Source organism: Pygocentrus nattereri, chromosome 6, assembly GCF_015220715.1.
Source record: "Pygocentrus nattereri isolate fPygNat1 chromosome 6, fPygNat1.pri, whole genome shotgun sequence".
NCBI lineage: Eukaryota > Metazoa > Chordata > Actinopteri > Characiformes > Serrasalmidae > Pygocentrus > Pygocentrus nattereri.
Window position 1 is genome coordinate 39,438,285 of NC_051216.1, and position 26,014 is coordinate 39,464,298.

Below are 26,014 nucleotides of genomic sequence, written 5' to 3' on the forward strand. Positions count from 1 at the left end.
AAACACAGGCAGGAAAACAGGCAGAAGATACACCGAGTAACAGTACAACATTCCAAAAAGCTAGAAGAGTCGATCAGAAGAGATAGGGAATAGCGAGGCGGAAGGAAATAAAAGAAATGAAGAGAAGGGGGGTTGAGCCAGACGGGCTGAACCCACAGAGGGGAGCCGGCAGCCTGGATAAATGTCACAGGCGCGGCTCCACCGAGACCAGCAGGAGCACGGAGAGCACATCCGCAGGACAGAAGCTCATGTAGCCGTGAAAAGGTTACTGCAGTGCGAGGTGAACACCTCATTGATCCCAGTGCCATGGGGCCGTACAGACACCAGATCAGTGAACTACAGCCTCAGAGGACCCACTCCCTCACAAGCTCTGCCAGTCTGACAGCCCACCTCTCTCAATCACTACTTCCGTCTAAAATGACTCAACTGTCTTGTTATTTTTGGTTTCAAAGCTAGAGGGACAGCTGGACGTCCTCTGGAGATGCAATGATGGACAGGAGAATATGATTATGATCATGGAGAATGTGTCTTTGCAGCGAACAGCAGCTATTGTTCCAGTACAGTACATTTAAAAAGCCTTAAATTGACTCCAGCAGAGGTAAATTGTACCCTGCTGTGTAAAAGCAGCTGCTGGAGGAGACATCATTTCTGAAATCACCACCAAACGAAAGGCATAGAAAATGTAAACAGTTTGCCTCAAATGTTAAATCTCTCACTTTGTATTAGCTCCAAACCTAGTAGACAGCAAATGAATGATGTTTTTGATGTTTCTAGAGGCTTTTTACCTCCACATAATACTAGGTGTGCACAATATATTGGCAGCTGATATATTTATTGATAAACTGGGAAATGTAGGTGTTATATTGGTCTGTTATATGGAAATGAATTATTCTTTATGTAATAGAGAATTACAGACAACAATAACAACTGATAATTTAGCGCTCTACATGTAGTCACTAGTTTTTTCAGTTTCAAATGAACAGCACAGTGGATAACACCACCTTCCCATACATGGACGACTGGGCCGTTTGATTCCTGTCCAGACAAAAATGCCATTGTTATACCACCAAGAGTACTTGGGCAAGACGTTTAGCTCTGTAAGTGGTTCTGGAAGTCCACTAACATAAAATATTGAGAAGCGTGAAAGTCCACAACACAAGTACTGTTAAAGTAAAATTATTAGTAATTAAAATTACTGAAGTAAGAGTAAATAAGAAGTTAATTAAAATTAAAAAGGTTTTTTTGTATTTTTGCCATCACAACCTGAACATATTTTTAAAGCTGACTTGGCTACATCACTGGAAATAATCTGTACAGAAAAACACTAAAGATAATATGTGATAAACATGATAATACATGATACATGAAACATGATAATATGTGAGAAAAAGTTCTGAGAGCTGGGAATGACGCTCAGTTTGCTCTGCTAGTGCACATTTACTCACCGCAAGGTTTATATTAAACTGCATGCATTTCATGCTCAGATGATTATATAAGATGTCCTAGTTTATCTGTTTCTAATAAAGTATTTCAGAATCCCTGAAAGACAGTGAAGAGGCTGTTACTGTTTAATTGCATTCATTTAAGAGTCAAAATTATGAGTAAATTGCTTAATTAATAATGTAATTTTAGTGAGACTTGCTGCCCATCAGCTCTCTGGACTCTATCTTAAGTTAACAGGTGTGAACCTCTACAGACAGTAAACACATTCACAGCCTTCACACTGTATATTTTCACTGATATCAGTTCAGAACATTTACACCACTAAAATCAGCAGCAACATCAGCAACTTACCCAGCTTTGATTTTTACTGTAAAATATTTCACTAATCACGCTGATTACTTCATACAGAATCAGACATACAGCATTTCACAGTAAAACAGCTACACAGCCTCTCACAGAGAGAGAGAGAGAGACAGAGAGAGAAACAGAGAGGGGTGGGGGGACAGAGGGAAAGGAAGACAGAATGAGAGAGAGAGACAGATAGACAGAGAGAGAGAGAAACAGACAGAGACAGAGAGGGGGGGACAACGTGTGAAAGAGAAAGGAAGAGAGAGAGAGAAAAAGAGACGGGGGGGCAGAGAGAGGGAGAGAGAAAGAGAGAGAGAGAGAGAGAGAGAGGGGCGGCGGGGGAACAATGTGCGAAAGAGAAAGGAAGAGAGAGACAGAAAAAGAGAGACGGGGGGGCAGAGAGAGGGGGAGAGAGAAAGAGAGAGAGAGAGAGAGAGAGAGGGGCGGCGGGGGAACAATGTGCGAAAGAGAAAGGAAGAGAGAGACAGAAAAAGAGAGACAGAGTTGGGGGGGGGGTTGGCAGAGAGAGGGAGAGGGAGAGACAGAATCACTGTCCAGAGTTTATGAAGAGCCTGTATTAGACTATGCTAGATTTCTAGTCTCACAGCTGTCCATCTACAAAATAGCAGCTAAACTAGGCTGTAGGGTGGCACGGTGGCGTGGTGGGTAGCGCTGTCGCCTCACAGCAAGGAGGGCCTAGGTTCGATTCCCCTACCGGGTAACCAGGGTCCTCTCTGTGTGGAGTTTGCATGTTCATTGTTGCAATGCTCATGTTTGCATGTGGAGTTATGAGAGCAGATCTCAACAGGTTTCATGTTTGGCTGCTGATAATAAGGCCGGTTTCTTTAGTTCATGTTAAATTAATATAGATCGTTTTTCCCCTCGGAGCTGCTGTTTTTTTGATTGGCGAATCCTTTAAATTTGTCCGTATTGGTGTGTGAACTGATATGCTCATAATTTATTTGTACTCTGTAACGTTGTGAAAATTAAAGTAGCGAAGTAACGGTCATTAAAAATCAACTCAAGTATGAGTAAAAGTACTATGATTTAATTTTACTCAAAAAAGTACCTTTTACAGGGAAAACTACTCAATTACAGTAACGTGAGTAAATGTAATTCATTACTTACACCTCTGCATAAAATAATGTAAATGTTTACAGTAATGGACATCTTTGTTTATGGTCAATTTTACTGTTCATACGGCACTTCATAATTGTATTACATCAATATTGTATATTTTACTTGCATTCAAACAGTATAAATTTAAAAGGGAGAAATGGGAAAATGTAATAATTAATATTAATAATAACAAAAATATCCAGCCAACTGCATCCTGTGGGAAGCGTCCTGTGACCACTGATGAAGGACTAGAGGATGACCAACACAAAGTGTGCAGCGGCAGATGAGCCATCATCTCTGACTTTACATCTACAAGGTGGACTGACAAGGTAGGAGGGTCTAATAGAGTGGACAGTGAGTGGACAGTGTTTAAAAACTCCAGAAGCACTGCTGTGTCTGGTTTTCTGTTATTCTGTTTCTATTATTGATATTGGCCTAGAACTGCTGCATTTGTGCGTTTAATATAGTTTATATTATATTTCTATATTCAAGTCCCATTCAAACTGTTAAACTCCCATTTTTGCTTTTCACAAGCTAGAATATTATGCATTATAATGAACAGACTTACCACACTGTATATCTGTGGTTTGCGTCGCTTAGCAAGATCAATGATGTTTACGCCGTTGTAGTAGAGGTTCTCCACGCAGCCGTGAAAGTTCCGTCTGAGGAAGGTCCCAGGCTTTCCAGGCAGAGGAATCCCACCGAAGCTGAGCTTTGAGGAGAAGAGACTAGCAAGTTAAAAATCCAGTCTACAGAGTCTTATTTTTTCCCAAAAACAATAAATGACATGAAGTGTTCTCTAGGCCTCATCACGCAGTTCCAACAGTAGGAAAAAAAAAGTAGAGCTCAGTTTTCTTTCATGAGACATATTTCATATACTCGCAGTATGTGATGCTTGAAATTGTATAAATGTGGGCAATACGGTGATACTTTATTGTTATTGTGATTTTTGCTATCGTGATAAATTATGTCACAAAACACATAAAGAACATTCACATGCTTAAAGAACACTGACTCTATGTCAGTGAATAAATGACTCTATGAACAGTGAATAAAATATAATAATAATAATAATAATCTTTATTTGTATAGCACCTTTCATACATACATGCAACTCAAAGTGCTTTACAGAATAAATAAAAAGAAAACAAAGTTAAGCAAAACACATTAAAAGAAATAAAGATAGAAGGAAACAAAATAAAATAATGAAATAAACTGAAAAAGATCAAATGAAAGAGATAGAACAGACAAAAGTTTCTTAACTAAAAGCAGATCTAAACAGGAAGGTTTTAAGATTACTCTTGAAGCTGTACAGGGATGTAATGCCTCTCCATGTTTTATTAAATTAATTTAATTAAAACTCCATGTTTTATTAAATTAAAAGAATTAGTCTTATTTAATTTGATTTAATACAGTGCAGCTTTAATAAAAATCACTGTAGTTGTTGTTTTTATGTGTCGCTACAGGTTCTATTTTGACTGTTCCAGCTTATTATATCTCAAAAAAAGTAAATATTTTGATGCATATCGTGATATAATATTTTGGCCATATCGCCCACCCTTATAGGAAAGGCAATTTTCCATTCTGCAAGCTGGGTGACGTGCATTTTGGTTTTTTAAGGGACCAAAAGTTATCTGTCTGATCCTCCTTCTGCCCTGCTGCGGCTCTGCAATACTTGTAGTTGTGAATGTCTACAAGCTCCATTCGCAAGAAAGCAGAGGCAGTGTGTGTCTCCAAGAGATCTCTGGTCAAACTGCAGCTTTACTAAATCACACAACTGTGATTGATGTATATCTACTATCTAGACAGTATATATCTACTGTCTAGAATTAAAAAGATGGACGGGTTTTGTTTCTGGAGAAATTTCCACCATATGAATTCCAGATTTCTCAAGATTTCTTCTCCTTATTCAGATAATTAAAGCTTTTCTTTTTTAGATATTCTTAACTCATGTACAGAATCTATCAGCAGTACAGGCTGCATTATTACCAGCTTAACTTCTTCAGAGAAAAGAAGGAAAGGAAAGGCTACCTCGTAGTCGACATCCAGAGAGTCTCCGTCACCTTTGGCCCTGAAGTGTTGTGTGTGTCTGTCCAAGGTGAAGTTGACCTGCTTGTTAAAGCGCTCGATGAGCACTGAATGCCAGTGCTGGTCATCTAGGAGACTGCCCAGTGTGACCACCATTCGCCCACTGCTGGCCCTGACCCTGGTGTCATCTGAGGGAGGCACAGGAACAGAGAGATAGAGGTTACTGTCAGGTGAGCTTTTGTTCAGAACATGGTTAATATGTGAATAGCAGAAGGGGCAGGAGTAGTGGTACAGAACTACAAGTAAAATTTGGCCTGAGCAAAAGTATGACATATTTTAAAATTTATGTTATTTATGGGGGCAGCACAGTGGCGTGGTGGGTAGTGCTGTCACCTCACAGCAAGAAGGACCTGGGTTCAATTATCCCCGGCCGGGAAACCCGGGGCCATTTCTGTGTGGACTTTGCTTGTTCTCCCCACGCCTGCGTTGGTTTCCTCCCACAGTCCGAAGACATGCAGTTAGGCCAGTTGGACATAGTAAATTGCCCCTAAGTGTGAGAGAATGTCTATGTATGTCTGTCTGCCCTACGATGAACTGGCGACCTGTACAGGGTGTATCCTGCCTTCCACCTGGTGACAGCTGGGATAGGGTCCAGCACCCCCCATGGCCCAGAAGTGGCATGGAAGATGTGTGTATGTGTTATTTATTCCAATATATTAAACTTGGCAAAATAACAGAAATTGTGCACTACAGAAAACTTCCATGTTTAAGTCATGTTCACTTATTTTAAATCAACAAAACATGTTACTTGACCTGAATGTTTTGCTTATGACTGGACAGTAGCAGACACTAATCCAATATCGTGAATCATAAAAAGAATAGTTCTTCAGAATTAGGTCATCTGTAATAAGCAGGGTCCAAAGGTCTGAAACCACTAATTTTTTTTTTCAATTAAATACAAAGATACAAAGATTTTTATTACAAATATTATCAGTATAACAGTTTGACTTATTGATATAAACTGTCCTCTCCTTGGATCACCACCTTATCGTGGTGGAGGGGTTTGCGTGCTTGAATGATCTTAGGAGCTATGTTGTCTGGAGCAAAAGCTCCTGGTAGGGTCTCCCATGGCAAACTGGTCCTAGGTGACAGGTCAGACAAAGTGTGATCCATAATAACCCCTATGAAGACACAAAAGCAGGACTTGTGTACCCTGCCCGGAACAGGGTTACCGGGGCCCCACCCTGGAGCCAGGCCTGGGGGAGGGGCTCGCCAGCGAGCGTCTGGTGGCCGGGCATTTACTCATGGTGCCCGGCCGGGCCCAGCCCGAAGGAGTTACATGAGTCCCCCCTCCCATCGACCCACCACCAATGGGAGGGGCAGTAGTAGGGGTTCGGTGCGTTGTGGATCGGGCAGTGTCCAAAGGCGTGGGCCTTGGCGTTCTGATCCTCGGTTGCTGAAATTGGCTTTTGGAACTTGGAACGTTACCTCACTGGCGGGGAAAGAGCCTGAGTTGGTGCGCGAGGTTGAGAGATACCGGCTAGATATAGTCGGGCTCACCTCAACACACAGCTTGGGATCTGGGTCCAATCTCCTTGAGAGGGGCTGGACTTTATTCTTTTCTGGAGTTGCCCATGGTGAGAGGCGGCGGGCAGGTGTGGGCTTTCTCATAGCCCCTCGACTCGGTGCCTGTATGTTGGGGTTTTCTCCGGTGGACGAGAGGGTAGCTTCCCTACGCCTTCGGGTTGGGGAACGGGTCCTGACTGTTGTCTGTGCTTATGCACCGAACAGCAGTTCAGAGTACCCAGCCTTCTTAGAGTCCTTGGGAAGGGTGCTTGAAGGTGCTCCTCCTGGAGACTCTATTGTCCTACTGGGGGACTTCAATGCTCACGTGGGCAATGACAGTGAGACCTGGAGGGGTGTGATTGGGAGGAATGGCCTCTCTGATCTGAACCCGAGTGGTGTTCAGTTTTTGGACTTCTGCGCAAACCACAGTTTGTCCATCATGAACACCATGTTTGAACACAAGGATGTCCATAAGTGCACATGGCACCAGGACACCCTAGGCCGCAGTTCAATGATTGACTTTGTAGTCGTGTCATCGGACTTGCGGCCATGTGTTTTGGACACTCGGGTAAAGAGAGGAGCTGAGCTGTCAACTGATCACCACCTGGTGGTGAGTTGGATCAGGTGGTGGGGGAAGATGCCAGTAAGACCAGGCAAGCCCAAACGTATAGTGAGGGTTTGCTGGGAACGTCTAGCAGAAGAACCTGTCAGATTGATCTTCAACTCACACCTCCGTCAGAACTTTGACCAGATATCGGGGGAGGTGGGGGACATTGACTCAGAATGGGCCATGTTCCGTTCCTCCATTGCTGAAGCGGCTGACTGTAGCTGTGGCCGTAAGGTAGTTGGTGCCTGTCGGGGCGGTAATCCTCGAACCCGGTGGTGGACACCCCAGGTGAGAGATGCCATCAAGCTGAAGAAGGAGTCCTACCGGGCATGGTTGGCCTGTGGGACACCAGAGGCAGCTGGCAGGTATCGACAGGCCAAGCGATCTGCGGCTTCAGTTGTCGCCAAGGCAAAAACCCGTGTATGGGAGGAGTTTGGTGAGGCCTTGGAAAGTGACTTTAAGTCGGCTCCGAAAAGATTCTGGCAAACCGTCAGGCGACTCAGAAGGGGAAAGCAGTGTGCCACTAGCACTGTATATAGTGGAGATGGTGTGCTGCTGACTTCGACTGAAGACGTCATTGGGCGGTGGAAGGAGTACTTTGAGGACCTTCTCAATCCCACCGACACGTTCTCCAGTGAGGAGGCTGAGTCTGGGGACATGGGAATAGGCTTGTCCATTACTGAGGCCGAAGTCGCTAAGGTAGTTAAGAAGCTCCTTGGTGGCAAGGCTCCAGGGGTGGATGAGATCCGCCCTGAGTTCCTCAAGGCTCTGGATGTTGTGGGGCTGTCTTGGCTGACACGCCTTTTCAACATTGCGTGGACATCGGGGGCGGTGCCACTGGATTGGCAGACTGGGGTGGTGGTGCCTCTTTTTAAAAAAGGGGACCGGAGGGTGTGTTCCAGCTACAGGGGAATCACACTCCTCAGCCTCCCTGGCAAGGTCTATGCAGGGGTACTGGAGAAGAGAGTCCGGCTTATAGTCGAACCTCGGATCCAGGAGGAACAGTGCGGGTTCCGCCCTGGTCGTGGAACACTGGACCAACTCTTCACCCTCTCCAGGATTCTGGAGGGTTCATGGGAGTTTGCCCAACCAGTCCACATGTGCTTTGTGGATCTGGAGAAGGCATTCGACTGTGTTCCCCGGGGTATTCTGTGGGAGGTGCTTCGGGAGTACGGGGTACATGGCTCTTTGCTACGAGCCATTCAGGCCCTGTACAAACAAAGCAGGAGTTTGGTTCGTATGGCCGGCAGTAAGTCAGACTCGTTCCCAGTGAGAGTTGGACTCCGTCAGGGCTGCCCTTTGTCACCGATTCTATTCATAATTTTTATGGATAGAATTTCTAGGCGCAGTCAAGGGATGGAGGGTGTCCGGTTTGGTGACCTCAGGGTCACATCGCTGCTGTTTGCAGATGAAGTGGTCCTATTGGGGACATCAGGCCTCGAACTTCAGCTTTCGCTGGATCGGTTTGCAGCCGAGTGTGAAGCGGCTGGGATGAGAATCAGTACCTCTAAATCCGAGACCATGGTTCTCAGGTGGAAAAGGGTGGAGAGCCCTCTCTGGGTCGGGGATAGGCTCTTGCCTCAAGTGGAGGAGTTCAAGTATCTCGGGGTCTTGTTCACGAGTGATGGTACAAGGGAGCGGGAGATTGACAGGCGGATTGGTGCTGGGTCAGCAGTGATGCGGGCTCTTTACCGGTCTGTTGTGGTAAAGAAAGAGCTGAGCCATAAGGCAAGGCTCTCGATTTACCGGTCGATCTACGTTCCCACCCTCACCTATGGTCATGAGCTTTGGGTAATGACCGAAAGAATAAGATCGCGAATACAAGCGGCCGAAATGAGTTTCCTCCGCAGGGTGTCTGGACTCTCCCTTAGAGATAGGGTGAGAAGTTCAGTCATCCGGGAGGGACTCGGAGTAGAGCCGCTGCTTCTTCACGTCGAGAGGAGCCAGCTGAGGTGGTTCGGGCATCTGGTTAGGATGCCTCCTGGACGCCTCCCTCGGGAGGTGTCACAGGCGAGTTCACCTGGGAGGAGACCCCGGGGAAGACCCAGGACACGCTGGCGCGACTATATCGCCCAGCTGGCCTGGGAGCGCCTCGGAATCCCCCTTGGAGAGCTTGTGGAAGTGGCTGGGGAAAGGGAGGTCTGGGCTTCATTGCTTAGGGTGCTGCCCCCGCGACCCGAACCCCGGAGAAGCGGAAGATAATGGATGGATGGATGGATGGATGGATGGATATAAACTGTGATTGATACATAAAAACACATCAATTCCAAGATTTCTTAGTATTCAATGTGTCCCCCTTTTCACTTTCATAACAGCGAGCACTCAAGCTGCCACTGACTTCACAAGTTTATACAAGATTCTCTGATGAGTAGATCAAATCCAGATCAAAGAGTTATCTGAACAAGAACTAACAGAAGGGATAAGACTCCAAAAACAATAAGATATTTTTGTACAAACGCCTCAGCGTGGCTTTCTGGTTTACTATGTAAATGTTGTTTCACTTGAGCTGCAAATACAGCCTGTTTTTTACACTTGTTAAATTGTTTTTGTGATGTTGCTAGAGCAAACCTATTTACATATATCAACCTATCCAACTTGTAGCAGCTTAGTCCCGCCCACTCATACTGAAGTTATGACAGTAACAAACACACCCTTTTAGTTCTAAGGGATAAAGAGAGGTTGGAAAATCATTAGTCAAAGTGAAACGTTATAACTGTTTATGATGCATCACACAGATGATCTAATCTGGTCCACAAGAAAAATATAAAATGCATGAAGTGTGTAGGATAAAATGTGAGTAATGTACAATCTCCAATATTTCCTTTTCATTTTGTTTATTTTTTTTTTCCATTTTAGTTTTAAATTATTTTAGTTTTTATTTCTTCAAAATAATTTTTAAAAATCAGTGTTTTAATTTCCAGGTTTAAATAAAAAAGAAATCGAGATTTCCTTTCAACTTTTTAACCTTTTATCTATATTTTTATTATATTTCTATTTCTATCATATTTCTTTGATTGTGCTATCCAACTTACAGGGATGTGACATATTAATAAGATATAAACATTTAATATAAACATTTACTAACCACCTTTTATTAATCCAAGGCAAAAAAGGGCTAATTCTACCACTAATTTATCTACTACCTAGATTATCTAATCTACTCTTATTTTTTTTACTTAATTTTTTATTTTGTTTTGTAGTGATTCACATTCATAAAAATGAAATACAAAGGAGGCAGAATAATAGGGAAAAAAGTACTTGAGGTCTTATTTAAAATCAGAGATTTACAGGTGCAGCATGTCAAACATAAAAATCAACAGAGATCTCTATTTACATACAAAGGCAGAATGATCAGTCAAAGGTCTTAGTTCACCCTTCTTACTCGAGTATAGCAATCCCAATTCATCTAGTCTTTTTTCCCTCTCTCCTTTTGAAGACATAAAGAGTAAGTCAACCTTTCCATGGAGCAAATATAAGTAACAATTTCAGCAAAAAGGTCCACAGTTGAGAGGTTTCTTCTGAGACAGCACTTAACACTTAGCACCCAGAAATATACTCAGTATATAGCCATCCCGCTTCCTAAAGCCTCCAGGGGTTACACCAAGATACATAGAATTAAATGACACCTCCACATTAAAACCCAGGATCTCAGAAATAAATCTCCCCATATTAATCCAAAGGGATTTTTGGGCAACACCATATTACATGTGCATAGTCTACATCCATTACCCCTCTACTCTTCTTTAATAACATGATTTCTTACATTTATTTTGATATATAGAACAATGTACAATCTTCTATTATATCCCTGATGAAATGAATCAATAAAAAGATTATAGTGATCCAAATTCCTGTCCTGTGAAACTCACAGTGGATCCAACAATAAGGGCAGCATGGAGCTTCTTTTACACAGTGATGGTAAACACAGTAGTTTAGGGAAAGCCTTGATTCGACATCTATTGGCAACCTTTACATGTTCATGTTACAAATTAAAGCAAACACCAACCAAGACTCACTGCCAATGTCATGTGAGGTCAACAAGCCAAGACTCACCAAGATTGAGGTGCAAAGCTAGCCTTCCACGGTGCAGCTCCAGAGTGATGTAGTCTCCTCTTTGGCCCTCCCCATGCAGCAAAACACCTTCTGCCTGCCGACTCTTAAAGCGCAGAGATATCACATCCTTCACTGTGCTCATGGACTTCTGGTTGAACCGGTAGAGCAGAGAGCTTCGGCCATCAAAGTCCGCCACGTAAGATTCTTGGTAGGAATAGAAAGTAAAAAGCAAACATGAGGGGGTTTTGCTGCAAATGATACAGGTGCAAAATCTTATTCAAGTCACGTCAAACTTTGCCATTCCGCCTGATCACAGCTGTGTGTGGAGTGAGAATGAAATACAATTTCTCCTGTGCTGGAGCTACATTTAACATCTAAATGTAAATCTAGATTTTTTTCCCCATCTTCCCAGCTTCAGGAGTGATTCATGTATTTATTGTCTAACAATGACGGAAGCGTTAGAGCTCAAGCTTAATATTGGCCTATGAACTTTTTAAAACCTCTTATTCTACAGGGAATATTTTGGTCTGTCTATCTGAAATCACGCAAATTATTCAGTAACTGCATGAAATAAATGTAATTTTTTTTTTTAATTTAATTTATTTATTTCTTAGTAAAAGAAATAAAAATGAACAATAACGTGTTTTATGATCATACACAGATGGCTATATGCTTACAATTTACTGTCGAAAGCCAAAAATCTCAGACGCTCTTTGTAATTTTTTATAAAAATGATTTTTACAGAGCAGATCACTGAAGAGACACCATCTGTTTATAGCTTATAGCCCAGATTTGTGGAGAAATGTGTCGACTTTCAGAAGAAAAAAAAAAATTCAGCTTCTATTATAAGGGTTTAAAATGACATCACCCATCTATTTGACTGGAAAGAAGCTCTCCTATGACACCCACCTACAGTTTATAGAATATGAGTTATGAAGAATATGATGAAGTGTGTGGAACCACTGGTGGTCTCAAGGAGTTGAAAAAGTTAATGGAGAAGTACTAGTAGCATCATAACTCAGCCTTTTCTGCTTTTCGGAATATTGTAAGTTAGAATTCATTCCTATACATCTTGTTTACCCTTAGCCATTTCAGGTGACTAGTGTCTGGATTGGAACCAGATAAGATTTTAACTACTTGCTTTTCAAATGCATCTCCAGTTTAGCTGTCATATCGCTGTACTGTTCACGCTACACAACTTGCTGTCTTGTTATCGGGAATCTTGAAGTTTGCACACTATATGACTGATCAGAGACAGGGGGTCATACATTATAAGATCTTTCACCAGGAGGGGGCTCAGACAAGTCTGTCTGCTCTCTAAAGTATGTTTTGTCATAAAAACACACATGGGAAGTGACATGGGGAATGATTTCATAACATACGCAAGATTTTGTTCTCCCAAAAATCAGCAAGAAGCAAGCGATCCAAGTTGATTTGCAGTGAAAAAACAAGGAGGAAAACAAAAGAAACATGGGTGAGAATGGATTTATGTTGTTCAGCTTCTCCACCAGGTTTTCCTGCAACCCATGTCCTGCACTCTTGTTGGCTGTAATGCGTCGCGGCCAGTCACAATGATTTGCACACTACAGAATTTGGACTCCCTGACAGATCCAGGTATTTAGTCTGCTTGATATCTTTCAGGCATCTATGAGGCATCTGCGATTCTCTTGGATGGGTCTTGGAACAATGTACTCACAGTGATCTAGAGTCCATTTGCGAGACCCGAGCAAAGGCCTGTTTGCCTCTGATCTTATGCTTTTTTCATGGATCTCAAAAAACTCGAGGTGGTAAATCAGAACTAAAATCGTGATCGTGGCTTTAGTTAGACTGAAATCCGATTGCTGTACAGCACATAACATGCAAATCAGCTCAGGTACAACATCAACTAACGACATCAATTTTCCGTTCTATTCAAAAGAAATAAGTTTGTATGATGATGTAAGTCATTTAAGTCATGAACCACATGCATTGAAACACAGGGCCCTGTAGTGTGAGACAATGAAAGTTACAAAGTAGCTACAAATTAATGGTTAAACCAGACCATTATTTAAGCAAATTCATTAATGGATATTTCCCCTGCGACCCTGAGGGAGAAGCGGCTTAGAAAATGGATGGATGGATGGATATTCCGTTAATCATGAAAAGGGAAGATCTTTGCAAAAAAACATATTGGGACTTAATTAGAATGATATTAGTTTTATTAGGCAAAACAGCCATTGATACGGCTTTGTGTCTAATAAGAAACAGTGGCTGCCCCTTTTGATGAGTTATTGAGCTACTACAGGTACAACATTAGATGCTGATGAGGACTTTGCGACTTCAACACAAGGAATTTTCTCCTCGGTGGACAATGTGGCAACATTTTTTGTCGTAGCAATAGATCTCCAGTGTTCCACTAGATAACATCAGCTAAAGCAGTTAGCCTTGTTAGCAATGCTGCCATGCTGTTTCTTCTCAATCACATCTTTGGCAACATGCTCATGGCACAGCCCTCATGTTTCTAAGTAGCAAATATATGAAATATGTCCTTGTTGTCAGAAGAAAACCTTGTATCTCCAGAAAGGTAACTTCAAAGGAGAAGTAAGAAGCCTACTCTACTTTTAATGTAAGTCAGTGGATCCAGACTTTTTTCCAAGTCATTTTGGGCCGTTTCTTTTGGTCCATTCATCTTGAAATTTACACACAACATAAAGAGCAACAGATATTTTCAAATGATCAAATGGAGATACAAGGTTTTGTTCCAACAACAGCGAAAGGTACTTACTCACAGGTACGAGCACAGTTCACAGTCCTGTTCAAACTTGTTTTGGTCTGTATATTTTCTCCGCCATTCCACTACTGAAGCTTAACGAATACTCATAGTGTTTCAGGATACTAAAGTACTCGGGCAGATCCCTAATATGTTGGCCAACGTCTACACATTTTGGGTTTTAGATGAATGCTAAAAGATCAGAATACTTATCAACACACATTGTGTCAGTAATCCAAGTCTTCGCCCATATCTGTGCTGTGTATGCCCCCAATGTGAACTGCATATACCCTACTCCTTAAGCTGTAATGCGCATTTTCCCCAAGTTTTGCTCTTTGTGAGCAAGGTAAGGCTGTCGGAATGCATAATGCAATCTCCTACACGCACCTGCCTTCCAATTGAAAGGCGGAATGGGAGAGAGGGAGAGATTTTGCAAGAAACGGAGGCTGAGAGTTGACTTTTGAGCTGAGGAAAAACTGACATGTTCAGGGGGAAAGTTGTTCAAACACTGCTTACATTATGGCCTATCAAAGACGCGAGTGTGGAAGTGCAAGGAGCTTTTGAGGACTTTTGGCAGTGCACTGCTGCAGAATGTCATCTATAATCCACACATGCTTAAAAAAAAACACAGAAATAGAAAGAAAACTCACAAGGGAGGAGGAAAGGGGGGGCGGTCATTATTTTTCATGCTTATTTACACTTATTTTGTGGAATTCTCTTGATCTGGGAGATTTCTCAGCTCATTACTGCGTAATGTTACTCATTAGAGGGACACAGAAAGAGACACAGAGTGGAGAAAGGGAGCGAAAGCGAGAGGGGGATAAAAATGATGAGATCCACGTGGTCTCTGTGTATTGCATATTTTATGGAAATGGTGTTGCAAAAATGTGTTCACACCAAAATGTGGAGGCAGAGGAGAGAGTACAATGTCTATTTTGCTAACCAGCCACTGTCATGTATGAGCTAAATGAGGAAACTATTGGTTAAGGCGTGAAATGGACAGTGACATTCATATTCACTGAGTGCAACTTGGGGTCACACCTGTCACACTGATTTGCTGATCCTTGAAATGCATTTTTGCCCATTAACAGGAGATGCAGGTGTTGTAAATCCATTATCTTTGCTATTTGCTGAATAATGGATATGTCAAATAACAGCAGATCAGCTGCATGCATGAATGACTATCGAGGCCACTTTAGGCCAAAACAAGGAATGCCCGGTGATGCTGGAATCACATTGGCATCATCAGATAGAAGCTTGAAAAAAAATATTGGCCACAGATGTTTAGATTTGACTGATATTTCAAACAAATACTTCATTTACGCAGTCATGTCTTATGTATTTCTATACACCAATTATTTTTCAGCATCAGGACAAAACAGCAGAAATAATATTACAGAAAGTCGCACAGAATCTTCAAAAATGAAAGATAATTTCAATATAGCGTGTCCACTCTTTAGTTTTATTACAGCTTCCACTGTTTTGAGGAGACTCACTTTCAGTTTCTCAAAGAAATCTGCAGCCACACCTCCAAAGTTCAGTCTTAAGGGTTGGTTTAGCATTTTCTGCTTCTCACGATACGATTGAGGTCTGGGATGGTCAGTCTATTGTTCTGAGAACACCAGCAGCTTCTTTTGTCCATTTCCTTTTCTCAGTAAGAGCTTCTTGAACAGCTATGCATCCTTTCAGACCCATAGTGCTGAGTTGTATTCTCACAGTGGAAAGATGGACAGAAACACATGGATTTTTCAGATATAAAGCAAGAGTGGAACTTGAGTTTTTCCTTTCTCTCAGAGATAAAAGTATGAGGTGGTTATCATGGTTGTCATCTCCAGAAATATATCTTAGAAAATGAGTGCTTTTTAAATAAATGAAGGGTGGGCTCTGAATTTTGCACAGTACTATACGCACACAAAAAGACCAGATATCAACATTGGCCCACAATTGGCCCAAATCAGGATCAGAATCACTTTTTGTCAAGTATGTTACACAAATAAGGAATAAGTCTCTGTGAGTGCATACATGGATGACATGTAACAGTATGTTACAAACTGTCCAGTCAAGCAAACAGACTGTAAACAAAAATCTGGCTATGAGAAAAGTAAAATAATGAATAATCAATAATAAAGACCCATGGAGAAGCTAAAGTGAGTAATCTTTACATATGGAGATAAAACTACCTACACATATGTCTGATGACATATACTATAAAAAAATATTATATCGCAGTTGTCATCTATCGTATCTCCATTTTTGTTGTTTTTCAGTTTTTGACTAAATTTGAAAATACCTGTTGTTCTTTACATTGTGTGTAAATTTCATGAAGAACAGACCAAAAAAATGGACCAAAATAACTTGGAACAATGACTGGTACCACTGACTTACATTAAAAGTGAAGTATGTTTTTTACTTCTCCTGTAAAATTGCCAATAGGGAGATATGAGATTTTCTTCCAACAACAGTGGTATGCCAAATATTACAGAATGATATAAATAATATCAGAAATGTAACATATCAGTGCACCTCTAGTGTAAAGTACTATGTTCTCAAAATGTTTCGTCTTGTTTTCAGATTATTCTTAGCCAAGACCTTGCAGTGTGACACATACATTGACGTAAGGGTTTGCTATAGGCATTCTTTAGGTGTCAAATACATTGAGAGGTTTAATTTTTAAGGGGGAGCTAAGAGGGAGCAGTCTTCATGCAGCATTTATCAGTAAAGCACACATTCATCCAAGTTTAATAGGGGGATCATGGCATGGAGCCATGCGGAATAATGGAAACGCTCACTAAGGGATAATTATAAATGTCTTTTACAGTGCAGTAATTCACCAACTGATCCATTTAGTGCTGCTTGACTATGCATGCAATGGCATCATTAGAGACACCCCTTTATTTATTTAGCGCCAGCCTGACAGGGGCAGACTGCGGAACCTCCAGACGCGTCCGCGTCCCCTGTCCCCGTCAGCTGCCGGGATAGCGCAGGGTCAGCAAGATTCAGTGATCTTAAGTGATTAAAAGAAGAATTAGCATATTTCTCTGTGGGTATTGCATGTGTCTTCAGGCACTTGCCTCACAATGTTGACCTATGAGTTATACATGGGGAAGAAATAAGAGAACTTATCATTTAGGCACAGTGCAGTTACTAATCCTATTAATACAACCCACAAAAAAGTTGAGACGCTGTGTAAAATGTAAATAAATGCATGATTTTCAAATCTCATAGACCCATATTTTATTCACAACAGTAAAATGAACAAATATCAGATGCAGAAAGTGAGACATTTTACCATTTCATGAAAAACATTCATTATAATTATAATTAATTAATTTAGTTACTTGATGGCAGCAACTCATCTCAAAAAAGTAGGTACGGAGCAACAAAAGGCTGAAAAAGTAAATGGTACTAATAAAAACCAGCCATTTGCAACTAACTCACATGATTCGATTTAAAAAGAGCATTTTAGAGAGGCAGAGTCTCTCAGAAACAAAGATGGGCAGAGGTTCACCAATCTGTGAAAAACTGTCTAAAAACTGTGAAACTTTTTGCGAAATTTCAGAAAAAATGTTCCTCAACATAAAATTGCCAAGACTTTGGACAGCCACCATCTACAGTACATAATATCATCAATACATTCAGAGAATCTGGAGAAATCCCTGTACACAAGGGACAAGGTCGACGGTCAATATTGGATGCTCCTGATCTTCAGGCTCTCAGGCGGCACTGCATTGAAAACAGGCATGATTCTGTACTGGAAATCACTGCATGGGATTAGGAACACTTCCAGAAACCATAGTCTGTGAACACAGCTCACTGTGCAATCCACAAATGCAAATTAAAGCTATATCATGCAAAGAAGAAGCCAGAAACAACGTCATCTCTCTGGGCCAAAGCTCATTTAAAATGGACTGAGGTAGAAATGAAAACTGGTCTGTGGTCTGATGAATCAAAATTTTTAATTCTTTCTGAAAACCACGGACATCATGTCCTTCAGACTCAAGAGGAGAGGGACCATCCAGCTTATTATCAGCGCCCAGTTGAAAAGCTGGCATCTCTGACGATATGGAGTTGCTATAGTGACTATGGAGTGGGCAGCTTACACATCTGGAAAAGCTCTATCGATGCTGAGCAAAGCATATAGAGGTTTTAGAACAACATATGCTCCCATCCAGACAGCGTCTCTTTCAGGGAAGGCCTTGCATATTTCAGCAAGACATACTGCAACCATCACAACATCATGGCTTCAAAGAAAAATAGTCTGGGTGCAGGAACTGACCTGCCTACAGTTCAGACCTTTCTCCAATAGAAAACAGTTGGCGCATCATGAAAAAAAAATCCATCAAAGAAGACCCAGGACTGACGAGTAGGTAGAATCCTAACAGACCAACAGACCAGAATGGGACAACGTTCCTCTCCCAAAACTCCAGCAACTGGTCTCCTCACTTCCCAGATGTTTATAGACTTTTGTTAAATGAAGAGGGGATGCTACACAATGGTAGAGGTGGCCCTGTCCCAACTTTTTTGAGATGCGTTACTGCCTAAATGAGTTCCAAACGAGTTAATGTTTTTTATGAAATGGTAAAATGTCTCACTTTCAACATCTGATATGTGTTCTGTGTTCTAGTGTGAAAAAAATATGGGTCTACGAGATTTGCAAATCATTGCATTCTGTTTTTATTTATATTTATTAACATTTTACACAGCGTCCCGACTTTATTTGGAACTGGGGTTGGGATTAGCATCCTAGTCAAGTACCTGTGCTCATTTTCACTCAACAACAGAGTCATGAATGTTGGTTGCGTCTTCGGAAAGTTGTGTGGTGCATTACTGGTACTATTTCCTTTAAACTCGAGGTATGACCTGTGATTGTGAAGCACAAACTCAGGAGGTAATTATTTTGGGTATCATGATAAGTTCCAAAGCAGTCTAACTAAATTATATTAACTAATATTACTTAATATACTAGATAACTAACTAAATAACTAGATATTAACTGATTATGAGGTACGAAATCTACATCACTGTGTAATTCTTTTGGGTAAAAAGTAGCAGGTAGTTATATGATGTAAATACACTATAGATGAATAAAGCACAGAGTTGTATACAGCATGCACCTGTTTATAAGCTATACACTAGATGGAATTTGGGCTGTTTCTTGCAGTGTGTCACGCATGCAGACAATCCTCCAGAGGACATGAACTGCAGTTCCCAGAATCCTCTGGGGAATCATGAGGCGGAGCTATTTCCCTCGCTACTCTTTCCGGATTTGAACTCCATTTCCCAGACTCCTCAGGGAAGTAATGTGATTACAGACTTTTTCTACATTTCTTCACCATCCTATCAGCAGTCAATGTCACCTGAGTGTTAATGTGACTCAGCTGAGTGTGTATCACATGACTCTTTTAGTTTAGTTGACTCTGTTTTTTGGGATTTGTCCCTTTTGTACTGTTGCCTGGTTGGTTTACTTCATGGTTCTGACTCATCGCCTGTTTTCTGGATTTTGCACTGCCTTGCCCATCATCTTTCTTATTTTGCTGATTCTCTTGGATTTGACCCACGCTGGTTTATTGACGACTCTTTGCATTACCGATTCCCCAAGTAAGGCTTCACTTTTGGTTTCTAACTGCAAGCGTCTGCTTTCTGATCTCACTCACACAGTGATTCTCACAGTAGTTCTACTGGGTTTTTACTGTTTACTTCAGAAAACTATCTTTGTATTTTGTGCAGTCATTTTATGTCATAACTTACCTACTACGTGGATGTGTTCTGATCAACTTACCTGCTTAAATGTGTGATCTTATGGTGACATTTAGTGTGTTACTCCAAAAATGTATGATGTTTTTTACTATGTTACTATTTTAGAACCTAATAGCTAGAACCTGCCTGCCACTTTGGTGTAATTTGATTGGTAACAATATAATTACACCTAATTTTTTAATCATGGGACAGCAGTTTGATCATGTTTGGTAGAATGGTCCACATAGTAGGGGTACTTGACAAAATGGCCAGTGATTGTTACTCTTAAAAAGATGGTTCTTCAAGGGCTCTTTAGTACAGAAAATGGCTCTATATAAAACCATGAACACTCTTGTATGATAAACATGTTCTTTGCAACATGAAAGGGTTTTTCAGATAGAGAATGTGCTGTAGATGGCTCAATATAGCACCACTAAGGTTCTTCTATTGATGCCAAGCTTGTACCAATAGAAGAACCTTTATAAAGCACCCTTTTAAAACACGCTGTATATAAAACTATGTACATCTACATCAGTCTGAAGAACCGTTTCACAATGCAAAGAACCCTTTAATAATGCAAAGAGTTCTATGAGTGATCATGGTTCTATACAGATCCATTTGCTTTACTTAAAAGAACCCATGAAAAACCATCTTTTGTGTAGCCCAGTGTGGTGGTATGTGATGTCCATCACTGCTCAGTTACTCACTGTATGCACAGCCGTAGGCCTCCACTCTTAGCCCCACCCTGCCGCTGGAGTTCCACTCCACCGGAACAAACCTCAGGAACCGGGTTCTGATGGACTGGCTGAGCTTGTGGTGAACCACAGTGTCTGAATTTGAGTTCCCCACCAATCGCTAGAAACACAAGGAGAAAAAAGAGAAAAAATTGTTATTAATAATAATAATGATGATTAGTGCAGATGTTTGAAGTGATGTTTATTAGGAAGTGTTAGTTTACCAGTGATTATTCTAACATTTTTTATAGTTTCTATTCATCCCTGAGCTTTGTGTGGGTTTATAATAATAATAATAATAATAATAATAATAATAATAATAATAATAATAAGAAGAAGAAGAAGAAGAAGAAGAAGAAGAAGAAGAAGATTAAGATTTATTTGTATAGCAGCTTTCATACATATAATATTGCTAAAAGTGCTTTACAGACAAGAAAACAATGAAAACAAAATAAATATAAAACCATAAAAACTAAAATAGCAATAACATTGTAAAATAACATACAAAATAAGAAAGAGGAGACAAAAAATAAAAAAAATAACTAAAGGTAAAAACAGACAAAAATAAAAGAAAAATATTATAGTACAATAATTATAATCTTAATTTGTATAGCAGCTTTCATACATACAATGTTGCTAAACAAGCTTCACAGACAAACAATAAAAATTAAAATGTAAATGGCAAGAAAAGTTTAACATAGTAGAAAAAAGAAAGAAGAAGCAATAAAATATAAAAACAACTAAAGGTAAACAAGAAACAATGAGAATAATAATAAAATACATGTGTAAGATGTGCTTCTTGAACAGATTTTTTTGGCTCCTTCAACTTATACAGTTGAATATGGAAATATGTTGGTTGCTGTGGCATCACAAAAACAATACATTTAAATGGGTCGAGCTTTATTTCCCTATATGGACTGGGTAGACAGAGAGTGAATGCTAAAGTTTGAAAAAGTACCTTTTATTTACACCCTTAAAATCCCAGGCTTATTAAATACAAAGGCTTATTATTCAATAAGTACAGGGACTTCAGTGCAAACCTATTCTTAGGTCACAGAAGTGTGTAATAAACCTTTGAGAGTGCCGACAGGCCCTGGTCATGTAAAGAGAGCAAGGAATTCCATGTATTTTGAAATATTTTGGCATAATTCAATCACAAAGTCATTCAGCGAGGTCTGATTGTTACTGAAACATACTGATTCAGACATCTTCACAGTGATAATGGTGGTGATAGGAACCAGACGTCCACTTGTAAAGGCTCCTTCACAGAAAGTTATTACATGAAATGGTTACATACACAGCCTGATGCCTGAAACACTGTTTAACGAGTTATGAGATTTTGGCCTATATATATATACTTTTTTTAAAAATACATTCATAGTCGAGGGATACATGCAGGACATTCTCAGACAAAATATTGCCTAAACAAACAGTGTTTTTCACTATTTTACAGTCATCAACATTACATTATGAAAATTCAGATGTGTAGGTTAATGTTTTGGTGGTTTTGTATAGTAAATAAAAACGGCTTTATTTGAGTTGGCGACCCGCATGATAGTTTTGGCACAAGTTTTACGCCGGATGCCCTTCCTGACGCAAGCCTCACCATTTATCCGGGCTTGGGACCGGCACCGGAAGTACACAAAGCACACCCCTAATGGCTGGAGAGTACCACAGATGCAATTTTTGCATTGAGAGTGTTGGTAGAGAAGTACAGAGAAGGTCAGAAGGAGCTACATTGTGTCTTTGTGGATCTAGAGAAGGCATATGATAGGGTGTCAAGAGAGGAACTGTGGTACTGTATGAGGAAGTCAGGTGTAGCTGAAAAGTATGTTAGGGTGGTGCAGGACATGTATGAGGATAGTGAGACAGTGGTGAGGTGTGGAGTTGGAGTGAAGGTAGGGTTACATCAGGGATCAGCTTTGAGCCCCTTCTTGTTTGCAATGGTGATGGCAAGGTTGACAGATGAGGTCGGGGCAGGAGGCTCCATGGACCATGATGTTTGCAGATGACATTGTAATCTGTGGTGAGAGTAGAGAGCAGGTGGAAGAGAATCTGGAGAGGTGGAGGTTTGCACTGGAGTGGAGAGGAATGAAGGTCAGTAGAGACAAGACAGAATACATTTGTGTGAATGAGAGGGAGGCAGGTGGAAAGGTGAAGATGCAAGGAGTAGAGGTCGTAATATCTTGGGTCAACCATCCAGAGCAATGGACAGTGTAGAAAGAGGTGAGGAAGAGGGTGCAGGCAGGATGGAGTGGGTGGAGATGGGTGTCAGGGCTGATGTGTGACAGAAGGATAGCAGCAAGAGTGAAAGGGAAGGTTTACAAGACAGTAGTGCGTCCTGCTGTGATGTATGGTTTGGAGACTGTGGCTCTGTCTAAAAGACAGGAGGCTGAGCTGGAGGTGGCGGAGATGAAGATGCTGGGATTTTCGTTGGGAGTGACAAGGCTGGACAAGATTAAATATGAGCAAATCAGAGGGACAGTGAAGGTGGAGCAGTTTGGAGATAAAGCCAGAGAGGCCAGGTTGAGATGGTTTGGACATGTGTTGAGGAGGAATAGTGGATATATTGGTCAAAGAATGTTGGAGATGGAGCTGCCGGGCAGAAGGAGAAGAGGTAGACCTCAGAGAAGGTTTATGGATGTAGTGAAGGTGGACATGGAGATGGTTGGTGTGAAAGTAGAGGTGGCAGTGGATAGGGCAAGATGGAGGCAGATGATCCGCTGTGGCGACCCCTAAAGGGAGCAGCCGAAAGAAGAAGAAGAAGAAGATTTGAGTTTGCGACCCCTGGTTTCCATCACCACCACTGGAAAAACAATCAAAGCACCTGAAATGGCTTTGTTTACACCTCAACAGTTGCATTATCTATGAACTATAAAAAGAAAGAAATAAAACATCAGCAGAAACTCATTTGTAAGCTCCATGTGTATCTCCTCATTCCATAACTACTGTAGACAAAAGCCCAGTATTTGGATTTTTTAATAGACGCCTCAACAGTTTATATAAATGTCAACTTATTTTCATCTGTTAATTCCCCTAATGCCTGTGCAAGTAGGGCTTGACTCACCCAACAGTTAAGATACGTGTGGAATACGAGAACAGATTAACAGAAACCCACATGGTCGGCAGTGAATCACAGCGCGCTATGGACCTGCAGGAAAATGTCAACTTTCCTCGAACATACTGCACTCCGCCCTCTGAGAAAGTGTGATAAATAACTTGTGCGCGATGACGCTGGAGAACAATATCACGCAACACCCTCCCTCAGAAATCTGTCGAGCCTCTTACTGTGCCCAGACATTGTTCAGGTGCCAGCAAGACTTCTGAGCATGAAGAAAGCTGGGAGGCCCAGTGTTTTTTCACAGGGCAGACATTGCATTGAATAGAAGCTCGCCACTTCTATCGTAGACCAGATCAGACAGATTTTTGACAGTGATATGTTGCCTTTTGGCCTTTGATATATCTGGTGTTCATGCACGCAAACACAGTTATTTATAGGATGTATCATTACTATTTACAGAAATGTTACATATATCTACTATTGTTCATAGTTTTGGGATAATTTCTCAAGATAATAATGATTATTCAGTAATAGCCTCAACCTATAGTGAAATGCTATAAACTGTACCATTATTAAATTCACAATTCCACATGCTGATATGGTAAAATCACAGGAATGTTATTAAATAATGAGCTTTAATCAACTATTTACAGTGTTTTCTGATCACAAAGCAGAGGATTTGTCCACCACAGTTCAAATATGAGGCATTCTATATGCTGATATTTTTACTTTATAATTTTATTCTATATAGAAGTTCATTCTTGACACTGTAGAGCTTTCTCAAATATTAAGAAATAATCTACAGTCCCATTTATGATGGAAAATTCCTTAAAATAGTTTGAAACCAATGATTATCTATCTATCTATCTATCTATCTATCTATCTATCTATCTATCTATCTATCTATCTATCTATCTATCTATCTATACACACACATATATGCACAGAGAAGTGTTCTCTGTCAAGGATGTGTTCTTTTCAAAAAAACATGGAATTTGGCCAGGGCGCCAAAAGTCGTGGGACTTTTGAATGGTACACTCTTTAAAAAGATGGTTCTTCAAGAGTTTGTCCATTTTCAATGCTTAAATGGTTCTTTGCATGGTGAAATGGTTCTTCAGACTGGTGAATGGGCTGTACATGGTTCTATACAGAACCTTTTCAAAATGGTGCCAAAAAGGGTTCTTCTATTGTTACAAGCTTGATGTTTAACAATAACAGAACCCTTCTAGGTGCTATACAGAACAATGTACAACATAATTCTCTATTGATCTTTAGAACCATTTCACCATGCAATGAACCTTTTAGGCATGGAACTTATAGTTCCAAACAGAACCATTCTCTTTACTGAAGAAAAATCTTTTTTTTAATAATATAGTGTGGTCTATGATGTTCTTTACAGAAAATTCTTAGTTCAATTTTTAGGTTGACTGCCATCATTTTGTGATATTAGGGCCAGACAAATGTACTGGTTGGCTGATAATATTACAGATGTCAATGCTGGCAAACTTCCCAACGTTGATTAATGGTTTGTTTTTATTGCAAACAACCTCTGATAGAAGAAAACTGTCAGAAAAGCGCTTATGTGAGTTAACCGTTTCACTCTCATGCTCCAGTCTATCACAGCAATGCAGGCTGAACTGCTCAGGCTGATTATGAAGCACCATCATGGTCAACATAACCAAAACATGTGAAACGCTCCCAAATTTTAGCATGAGGATCGCATGTTATAATGAGAGAAAAAAAGCCTTTTTCCTATGGGGGGTGATAAAGGAGATTCAGTTCAGTGCAGTTCACTAAAGACGAAGAACACGCTTACTGGATGATCTATATATAGAGCTTTGTTAGAGGATCTGTAGTGCCATCATTCAAGAGCAGTTATTACGCTCTCTAACAATAAACTGAAGCGCACTCACAGGGACTTGACATCATAATCACCTTCTGCAGGTTACAATACGACTTTTTTTGGTTAGAGCAGAGCTCAGAAACAGTAGAGCTCAGAAACAAAATGAACATACTTAAGTGGGTTGAGCTGGCAGACAATGTACAATTAACCTCTATTGCCTACTAACACTGAACTGCCCGATTTTTGGACAAACAATGGTCTGTTTAAATATAAATCTCAATTCTAAGATTCATAAACCAAGAATGCTACAGTGTGCTTAAGAATATGATACTGTGACTGTACGTGAAAAACAACTAGATCAATCTGAAAACTGATCATGAGTCATATAAACATAGTAAGGCAACATACCAATATAGACAAAAGTAATGGGACACCTACACATTACACCAACAGCAGATTTTATGACATCCCCATTCTAAATCCATAGGGATTATTATGGAGTTGGTCCCCCCTTTGCAGCTATAACAGCTTGCACTCTTCTGGAAAGCTTTCTACAAGATTTTGCAGCGTGTCGGTGGGACTTTGTCCATTCAATCAGAAGAACATTTGTGAGGTCAGACACTAATGCTGGACAAGAGGGCCTGGCTAACAGTCTCTGTTCTAGTTCATTCCAAAGGTGTTCGATGAGTTTGAGGTCAGGGCTCTGCTTCTGCTCTGCAGGGCTGGT

At 40.7% G+C, this 26,014-nt stretch overlaps 1 protein-coding gene across 3 annotated transcripts in view; it reads right to left on the minus strand.

The window, feature by feature from the left end:
* cntnap5a (contactin associated protein family member 5a) overlaps nucleotides 1-26,014 on the minus strand; it is a 164,934-nt gene that overhangs the window by 59,191 nt on the left and 79,729 nt on the right. For all 3 annotated transcript variants that reach the window (XM_017695068.2, XM_017695066.2, XM_037539132.1), the window contains exons 4-7: nucleotides 20,357-20,504; nucleotides 11,165-11,368; nucleotides 4,942-5,126; nucleotides 3,479-3,622 (exon numbers count right to left, since the gene is read on the minus strand). In XM_017695068.2, the coding sequence (XP_017550557.1) occupies nucleotides 3,479-3,622; nucleotides 4,942-5,126; nucleotides 11,165-11,368; nucleotides 20,357-20,504 (681 nt within the window). The remainder of the gene's footprint in view (nucleotides 1-3,478; nucleotides 3,623-4,941; nucleotides 5,127-11,164; nucleotides 11,369-20,356; nucleotides 20,505-26,014) is intronic.